At 41.0% G+C, this 9,879-nt stretch overlaps 1 protein-coding gene across 2 annotated transcripts; it reads right to left on the bottom strand.

Annotated features, from left to right (window-relative positions):
* Positions 1–2,161: 2,161 nt before the first annotated feature.
* LOC119368051 (HVA22-like protein j) lies at positions 2,162–5,178 on the bottom strand. Of its 2 annotated transcripts, XR_005176508.1 has the most exons (4): positions 4,954–5,178; positions 3,432–3,508; positions 2,711–2,831; positions 2,162–2,599 (listed from the first exon to the last, which is right to left on the bottom strand). XR_005176508.1 is itself a non-coding variant. In XM_037633415.1 (2 exons), exons 1-2 carry the CDS (start codon positions 2,813–2,815, stop codon positions 2,369–2,371), a joined length of 336 nt encoding a protein of 111 aa, XP_037489312.1. In that variant the 5' UTR covers positions 2,816–3,404; the 3' UTR covers positions 2,162–2,368. The 2 variants fall into 2 exon arrangements, 1 of the variants encoding a protein (XP_037489312.1); XM_037633415.1 differs by lacking the exons at positions 3,432–3,508; positions 4,954–5,178 and having other exon boundaries at positions 2,711–3,404.
* Positions 5,179–9,879: the final 4,701 nt, after the last annotated feature.

The following is a 9,879-nucleotide window of genomic DNA, read 5'->3' as shown; positions in this document are numbered from 1 at the left end:
CCTACTCCTCGCATTGACATCAATTGATGGGCATACCCATAGCCCGTTGATTAGCCTCGTCAATGTGAGAATTTCTCCTTTTTTGTCTTTTCCACACAACCTCCATCATCATTATATTCCACCCATAGTGCTATATCCATGGCTTACGCTCATGTATTGCGTGAGAGTTAAAAAAGCTGAAGCGCGTTAAAAAGTATGAACCAATTGCTTGGCTGAAACCGGGATTGTGCATGATGGGAGTATTTTGTGTGACGAAAATGAAGCATGGCCTAACTATATGATTTTGTAGGGATAAGCTTTCTTTGGCTATGCTATTTTGATAAAGATATGATTATTTGTTAGTTTTGCTTGAAGTATTACTATTCTATGTCAATATTAAACTTTTATCTTGAATCATTTGTATCTTAACATTCATGCCACAACAAAGAAAATTACATTGAGAAATATGCTAGGTAGCATTCCACATCAAAAATTATGTTTTTATCATTTACCTACTCGAGGACGAGCAGGAATTAAGCTTGGGATGCTTGATACGTCTCCAATGTATCTATAATTTTTTATTGTTCCATGCTATTATATTATCTATTTTGGATGTTTATGGGCTTTATTATACACTTTTATATTATTTTTGGGACTAACCTATTAACCGGAGGCCCAGCCCAAATTGTTGTTTTTTGCCTATTTCAGTGTTTCGAAGAAAAGGAATATCAAACGGAATCCAAACAGAATGAAACCTTCGGGAGAGTTATTTTTGGAACAAACACAATCCAGGAGACTTGGAGTGGATGTTAAGAAGTAAACGAGGCGGCCACGAGGGTCCAGGGCACGCCCTAGGGGGGTGGGCGCACCCCCCACCCTCGTGGGCCCCTTGTGGCTCCCTGACCGACTTCTTTCGCCTATATATATCCATATACCCCAAAAACTTCCAAGAGCACAATAGATCAGGAGTTCCGCTGCCACAAGCCTCGGTAGCCACCAAAAACCAATCGGGACCCTGTTCCGGCACCCTGCCGGAGGGGGGATCCCTCATCGGTAGCCATCTTCATCATCCTAGCGCTCTCCATGACGAGGAGGGAGTAGTTCACCCTCGGGGCTGAGGGTATGTACCAGTAGCTATGTGTTTTATCTCTCTCTCTCTCTCTCTCGTGTTCTTGATTTGGCACGGTCTTGATGTATCGTGAGCTTTGCTATTATAGTTGAATCTTATGATGTTTCTCCCCCTCTACTCTCTTGTAATGGATTGAGTTTTCCCTTTGAAGTTATTTTATCGGATTGAGTCTTTAAGGATTTGAGAACACTTGATGTATGTCTTGCATGTGCTTATTTGTGGTGTCAATGGGATATTCACGTGATCTACTTGATGTATGTGTTGGTGATGAACTTGTGGGTTCAATGACCTTGTGAACTTATGCATAGGGGTTGGCACACGTTTTTGTCTTGATCTTCGGTAGAAACTTTGGGGCACTCTTTGAAGTACTTTGTGTTGGTTGAATAGATGAATCTGAGATTGTGTGATGCATATCGTATAATCATACCCACAGATACTTGAGGTGACATTGGAGTATCTAGGTGACATTAGGGTTTTGGTTGATTTGTGTCTTAAGGTGTTATTCTAGTACGAACTCTATGATAGATCGAACAGAAAGAATAGCTTCGTGTTATTTTACTACGGACTCTTGAATAGATCGATCAGAAAGGATAACTTTGAGGTGGTTTCGTACCCTACAATAATCTCTTCGTTTGTTCTCCGCAATTAGTGACTTTGAAGTGACTCTTTGTTGCATGTTGAGGGATAGTTATATGATCCAATTATGTTATTATTGTTCAGAGAACTGGCAGTAGTGAAAGTATCACTACTAGGGAAAAGGCTACTAGCAGCGCGGGTAAAATGGCTACTAGTAGCGCGGGTACTCGGGCTACTAGTATCGCGCTACAGCTAAAAGTTAGTAGTAGCATGGGTCGAACTCGTGCTACTAATAACTTTGTTAGTAGCAGCGAGGGTTCAATCCGCGCTACTGCTATTATGAACCGCACTGCTACTAATAAAATAGTAGTAGCGTCTCTATAGTCCCAATGCTACTAGTATCCTAAATACTAGTAGCGCGCAATTTTATCCCCGCGCCACTACTAACTTATTAGGAATTAAAAAAAATCAACCAAATTCATTCTATCACACAGTAGTCATATCTTCTCCAGTTCCTCATTGTAGCAGCAATTCATGTATAATTTCATTCTATCACACAGTTACATAAGCAACTACGTTCCTCCTTGTAGCAGCAACTCATGTATAATTCCATTCTATCGCACTGTTACATAAGCAACTACCTACGTAAGTTGTTATGGCCCGATCCAAAAATTGGACCACTCGTCAATGTGCGGCGCCTTCCTGGCCTGATCTCGCGGCCTGCAGCTGCGACGAAACACATTGGATAGCCTCGAAGAGCCACACCTGACTAACGGCAGCCGCCGCCTTGAGTTGCGACGCAGTCACGTCCCTCGCTCTGGCCCTCAGCTCCAACTGGACCAGTCGATGTCGTCCTTGTGCCTCGCCACCAGCGGACGAAGGAAGCCATCGTACACGTGCCCCGCTCCCCGCACTCTGAAACCCAAACATCATTAAGATTAAGATTCGGAATTGGCCACATATCGAATCAAGTATATCTGAATGTTGATCATCTCTCGGGCTCGGGGTGTCTGGTCGATTGCTTACCTGTGTGCTGGGGTGACAGAGGTAGAGAATGAGCAGCAGCTTCGCTTTTCTATACATCGGCAGCCACGACACCGTCCAGTCCAAGAACCTCTCGACGACCGTCATCGTCGCTACCAGAACCCTGCAGCATTACAAACAAAGGTTCAGAAACTTCATATTCTTCAGAAGAATGGCACAAAAAAACAATGCGGTACATGTAGATGCCAATGTGCAACATTTTTTTCCAGAGATTCTTATTTAAGCCGTAATGCACAATTGAAGCTATAAGCTATTTCCTAGTAGTGAAAAGTGTAGAGAATAGTTATATCAGAACGCATATAGATTTGACAAGTGCATAAAAAAACATGAAGCCCAAAAGAAACACAGAATTAGGCAAATCATGCAACCACATAATCAGGTTAACTTCTATTTACTCACAAATCAAATGACATCAAAATCAACATACTTGCATTGGTCCTCGACACAATGGGTGCGAAAGAGGCTGACTGAGATCATAAAAAATAATATAAGAAGGACCAAGACACTCATATTTCAGTACAGACATATACGAGGACATATCATAAGGCACATACAAAGTAGCAATGAATAGATAAGACATGCTGGATCGGTTTTCCTCAGTTAAATATAGTAACTGTTATGGAAGCAGTCATAGTGAGCAATCATTTCTTTCAGCTTGAAACAGAGACACCAAAAAAGGAGGAAGTATCAGGCACACATTTACCTTGTCAGAAATCAGATACTCGACATGCAAGCAATCTGAACAATTTCCTTATCAATGCCAAGTTCCTGCCCACGAAACTGGTTGCATGGGAAAGCAAAGATCTCAAAACATGTAGTCCCATAAAATTGTTAGCATAACATATCATAACTCAAAATCAAGGACTAATCATATGCAGATAGATCATCCCCTGGTCCTTGTACTTCTCGTAAGTTCAATGTAACAAAATGCAATTGGTTAAAATCGACCAAACGCACGCGTGCTGCACGATGGCGTCAAAAGCTCACTTAATGGATCACCAAATGTGAAATCCCTATAGACTTGGCTGTAAATCTAATCATTTCTAATTACCTATTTCTAAAGTGCAAGACACAGGACATCCATTATGAATTCAGAAACTATAACATCAGTTTATTTTCTTCTGAAGTGCACATCTTTCACTTATTTGCATGTAGCAGCTGCCATGTATCCATTGTGAATCCAGAAACTATAACATCAGTTTGGTTTTTTTTTGCCATGACGAAAAAATTAAATAAGATACAATACACGGCGAAGTGATGAGTGCCAATTTCTCTCTCCTTCCCCTTCTGCATTTTTATTCTTTTAGATGATGTGATGTACAAATTATAATCAGCCTATATGTACTTACATCTTTATAAACAAATCGTTCTGTTTATGAGTGCAAGCATATTTGATTATTATTGAACTATTATTGCATCTATGCTTAATTGGGAGCATACAATTGTTTAAGTTCTTGCATACTATTCTTAATTGTGGGGTCATATTGTTCTGGACCTTTTATTACGTCCATTTGCTTATGGTGCCTAAATTATTCTCCATATGTCGTAGCAGCAGCAAACATGATTAAGTCAGTGCTGTAAAATAATTACACATGGTGCTAAGTAAGATACCCCAGCTCCAAACATCTAAAATAGTCATTTCTTCTGTTTGGCACCTAGCAACATAGCTAATGGCTACATTTAGTTTGTCTTCCGCAGGTTTCCACACGCATCCGTATATTCTCAAGCCAAGTATGCATGTGTGTTGGTTAATTAATTGTGTTGTTGCAGTAAACAAGTACTAGCGCCTTTGCTTGTCAATTGTACATACAGAAATCGACCTAACCCTGGCAACCTCGCACAGAATAGCAGACGCTGCATCCATTTCCAAGCGATTAGCGGGGCAGGGTGGGTTGTACTGCCCCCATTCAAGCCTGAAACAGATGCCAAACAACTATATGGAGTTGGCGGTACACGACCACCCCAGCCTGCGACGAGGCAGGAGCTAGCGATGGCCATATGTCGCCAGCAATTCTACTGCGCGGAGACCCACGAGGCCAGCCGCCCCGATCTGGACGGAGCCCAAGTCTCTAGAGACAACTAACCTTAGCACCCTTCCCCCCACCCCAAATTCCAACTAAAGCGCGGGCGTGAAATCTCTAACCAGACGGGCGCGAATCGAGCAACGGGGGCACATAATTGGAACCGAAATCGGAGCGCGGGGCAGACGATTGAATTTAATTTACCTGGGCTTGAGGGAGGTGTGGGCGGCGAGGTCGCGGGAGGAGTACTTCCCGGAGGGCCCGAAGATGCCCACGCCGTCCTGCTCGTTCCCGCCCTTCGCCGGCACCCACGTCGGCCGCGCCGCCGTCTTCATCTCTCTCTCCGGCCGGCGGGAGGCGGGGGGAATGGGGGCGGACGGACGGAGGAGAGGAGGTGGAAGGGAGGCCCGCGGCGAGTGGGTTGGGAGAGGAGAGGAGGTTGGGGATCTGGATCAGGCTGCATGATTTTTTTTTAGACAGACGGGGGGTGGGTGGTGTCGGACGGTTGGTGGGGTGGGAGGTGGTGATGGGGTGGGAGTGTGGAACGGGCCGGGGTGGACACGCTTAGTAGTAGCGTGGGGGTCTTACCTGCGCTATTACTACTTACTTAGTAGTAGCATCGGTTTTATACTCCTCGCTACTACTATGGCCTATCCCTGGGGTATTGTTGGAGACCATTTAGTAGCAGCACGGGTTTATACCCTTCACTACTACTATCAACTTAGTAGTAGCGCGGTTTTTATACCCCTCGCTACTACTAATTAGCAGTAGCGCTCATTTTTAAACCGCGCTACTGATAAACTTCTGTGTATAAGGTTTTTCCTAGTAGTGTATGGACCTTAGGCCTTGTTTCCTAGCATTGCAATACCGTTTACGCTCACTTTTACCACTTGTTACCTTGCTGTTTTTATATTTTCAGATTACAAATACTCATATCTACCATCCATATTTCACGTGTATCACCATCTCTTCGCCGAACTAGTTCACCTATACAATTTACCATTGTATTGGGTGTGTTGGGGACACAAGAGACTCTTTCTTATTTGGTTGCAGGGTTATTTGAAAGAGACCATCTTCATCCTACACCTCCCACGGATTGATAAACCTTAGGTCATCCACTTGAGGGAAATTTGCTACTATCCTACAAACCTCTGCACTTGGAGGCCCAACGACGTCTACAAAGAGAAGGTTGCGTAGTAGACATCAAGTATCTTTTACTTTTCATTGCCTTGCATATCACCATTGCAAAATAAATTGCATATGCTTATCCCATGGGAAGTAGTGACTTCACAAAGGGGTGCAGAAAATAAAATCTATTGAAATTTGACAAACATACCATTGGTTATTCAAACAATTCATGAAAGAATAGTCATGTAAGAGAGATTTCACATGCAAATATACTATCTTGAACATCTTTTATGATTACGAAACCCCATTAAATATTTCCAAACTTGATCAAATAGTTGATATTGGATGAGGAAGTCAACGTATTGAGTATGTTTGTGTATATTTTCATAGAAGTTATATTCTCATGGATCCTCCAACATGTGGTGTTTGTTTATAATATTTGTTGGCCAAAATCTTCTGCACTAAGTAGAGATACTACTTATGCATCCAGAAACCCCTAGACCCAGTTTATTTCCATGAGAGTCCACCACGTCTACCTATGAATTGAGCAAGATCCTTCAATTAAGTTGCCATTGGTGCAAGCATTAAAAACCGCTTTTAAATACACATGATCTTTTATTGGAAGGGAAATAAGCTTTGTACAATCTTACGATGGTGGAGTAATAAAACCGACAGACTGCTCAACAAAGGACACTATTGTAAGGTGCAATATAAAGGGATATTCCTTTGCATTAAGAATTTACACATCCCAAAATCAAAAAAGCGAATGACAACCTCTGCTTCCCTTTGCGAAGGGCCTATCTTTTATTTTTAAAGCTTTACTCATGTGCAAGAGTCAAAATATTTTCCTCCATTCCAACCTTAATTATTCTCCACTTGGCAAACATCATGTGGTAGGAAAAGATCTCGACACATATATGCAGTTGAATATATATGATCATGAGTTATTATTGTTGACAATTATCCCCGAGGTAAATAATTTGGGAGATGAAGCACTAGACCCCATATCTCTTTGTGTTTGATTGAAACTTTTTGCTCTAAAAATATGATTTGAGTGCCATCATTCATTAGAAAATTATATGATGGTTGAGTGTGTGAAACAAAAGCTATTACATAGAAACTTCTCGAAAATATGATGAATTGTAATTGCTTGAATAACTAAGAACATAGTTTGTTAGGTTTCAAGAGAGTTTATGGTCTATACTTTATCATATGAATAGGTTGTTACTTGATCATGAGAAGTTTTATGAATAATAATTGTTGTTCAAGGTGTACTAGTAATTATAATCATGATGCTTGGATGTTTGTATTTTCTTTTATCAACACTTCTCTCTATAAACTTGTGATCATGTTTACCGAGTTCGGGGTAGTTTATACGTCTAGTTTGCATCATGATTTCCTACTGCTATTTATCTCGTTTTGAAGTTAGATTTCATATTATGATGCAATTATGATGCATTTTCTCTCTTGGAATGCAAGACACATCAAAAAAGGGAGATTATCGACAACTAGAATTCTGAAGCTACAACCGAGATAGCAATTCTCCGGAGCTCAAAATGACATGAAATTTTATGAAGATTTATTTTTGAATATATAAAAAATACTGGAAGCAAGAAGTACCGAAGAAGAGCCTCGGTGGGCCCACAAGCCAAGGGGGGATGCCCTACCACCAGGGCTCATCGCCCTGGCTTGTGGAGCCCACAGAGGTCTATTGCTGACATCCTTATCCTATATGAAGCCATTTACCCTAGGAAAAAAAATTCAAGAGAAGACTTTCGGGACAAGTCGCCACTGTTTCGAGGCAGAAACAGAGGCAGAGCACTTTTGGTCTCTAGCGGAGCGACTCTGCCAGGGAAACTTCCCTCCGGAAGGGGAAATTGAAGCCAACGTCATAACCGGCGTTTCTCTCATCATGGGAGGCCTCATTTTCACCAACATATTCATCAACACCATCTCATCTCCAAAAGCTAGTTCATCTCTTGTGCTCAATCTTTGCATCAAATCTTAGATTTGTACCGGTGGGTGATAGTAGTGTTGATTACATCTTGTAGTTGATGCTAGTTGATTTACTTGGTGGAAGATCTTTATGTTTAGATTGTTGATTGCATATTATATCTACTGAACATGTTCAATATTATGATTTGTGTAGTTTTTTTGTTCTTGAGGACGCGGGAAATGTCTTGTTATTAGTAATCATGTGAGGTTGAGCACTGTTCAATATTTTGATGCTATGGTGTGTTGTTCTTTCTCTAGTGATGTTATGTGAACGTCGACTACATGACACTTTATCATCTTTTAGCCTAGGGGAGAGCATTATGGAATTAGTTTGTACATGCTCGATTGCGAGAGTGACTGAAACCTACACCCCAATTTATGAATTGTTCCACGAGGGGCCGTTTTGGATCTACATGTTTAATGCTATGGTCAGATTTATCTTAATTATTTCTCTTCTATTTGTTGATGCTTGCATGGAGGGTATAATCATAAGTGGGCGTTTGTTCAAGTAAGAACAAGATCTTAGCTCCGGTCCACCCACATAAAAACTTATTTAGGCAATGAACGCAAGTTGATGAATCGTAGTGAAAGTAACTCGCCGATATTTTCGTGTGCCCTCAAGAGCATTTTGATCACTATAAGAAGTTCCACTGGCTTGTTCTTAGCAACATTAAGGATTGGACAACCTTACTGCACCTTGTTACTTTTATTACTTCTTACTTGTTACCAATTATCTTGCTATCAAACTATCTATAAAAACTATCTTACAACACTTGCAGAAAATGCCTTCCTGAAAACCGTCGATCAATTTCTTCTGCTCTTGGTTGGTTTCGACATTCTTACTTATCAAAGGACCGTGATTAATCCCCTATAGCCGTGGATCATCAGTCGTCCTCTTCCACATTCGAGTGCAAGGATGGCGAGTTCACCGAGGTTGTGGTGGTGTGGCCCGACGAGACTTCCTGGAACGCCTCGCGTGTCATACATGTGATCACGATGCTGAATACTCCTGTCTTTTTCTTTATTGGATTTGGAGCTTGGTGATGGGAGCTTTGGCGAGTGGTAAAGTTGTTGCCTTATGACAGTAAGGTCACGCATTTTTTGGCGAGAAAAACTTTCGATCTATTTATCTTCAATCATAGTAGTACAATGAATACCAAAAATAATAAAAAATCGGAAATGTTAACGTCCACACGTGTGGGCGTTTGCACATCGCCCACACGCCTCCATCACCACTCATTGTGCCATGTATGAATATATGACATCAACAGAATTTTTGTTGGTTTTCGGCTTAAAAATGTTGTATCTCCTAAATAAAAAAGTGAACTAAAAATCCGTTTTCACCATTAAATCCGTCTCGACGAGATCTTCAAAACTAGACCCCATGTTGATATGTTTCGACGAATTTTTTTTTTGCCAGAAGTTGCCACGATGTTTACACTGCAGTTGCCATAGGGATTAAACTAAAGTTGCCATGTGGCAATTTCAGTTTGTAGATCATGGCAATTTTAGTATTTTGATGATGGCAACTCCAGTACTTTGACCATGAAAATTATTTTTTGTATGAACCATGGCAATTTTACGTGCAGGTATCATGGCAATTTTAGTTTATGGTTCATGGCAAGTCTAGTTTCTTAATTCCCCGTTTTATAAATGTCAAAATTTATTTTTAAATGTAGAAGAAAATAGCTGAAACATATCATGGCAACTTTAGTGTAAACATTATGGCAATTCATATGCAATAGACATGGCAACTTTTAATCCAAAAAAAATTTCATCAAAACATATCAACATGTGATCTAGTTTCGAAGATCTCATCGCGAGGGATTTAATGGTGAAAACGGATTTTCAATCGGATTTTTCGTTTAAGAGATAAAACATTTTAAAAACTGAAAATCCAAAAAGATTCCTACATGCATGCATGCGATGACGTGGCAATCTGTTTACATTAGAGACGTGTGGTGCGTCTCCCTTCCTGCCACACGTGTGGCAGTTAGCACGACCCTA

Source organism: Triticum dicoccoides, chromosome 2B (genome assembly GCF_002162155.2).
Source record: "Triticum dicoccoides isolate Atlit2015 ecotype Zavitan chromosome 2B, WEW_v2.0, whole genome shotgun sequence".
Classification (NCBI taxonomy): Eukaryota; Viridiplantae; Streptophyta; class Magnoliopsida; order Poales; family Poaceae; genus Triticum; species Triticum dicoccoides.
Note: the sequence above shows the minus strand (reverse complement) of the source record. Positions and strands in the feature narration are given on the sequence as shown.

Bases quoted from the DNA above. Each gene is read 5' to 3' on its own strand.
- LOC119368051 (XM_037633415.1), bottom strand. From the start codon at position 2,815: ATGACGGTCGTCGAGAGGTTCTTGGACTGGACGGTGTCGTGGCTGCCG. The intron at 2,600-2,710 runs GTAAGCAATCGA...TTTGGGTTTCAG, and splicing joins TCTGTCACCCCAGCACACAG to AGTGCGGGGAGCGGGGCACG.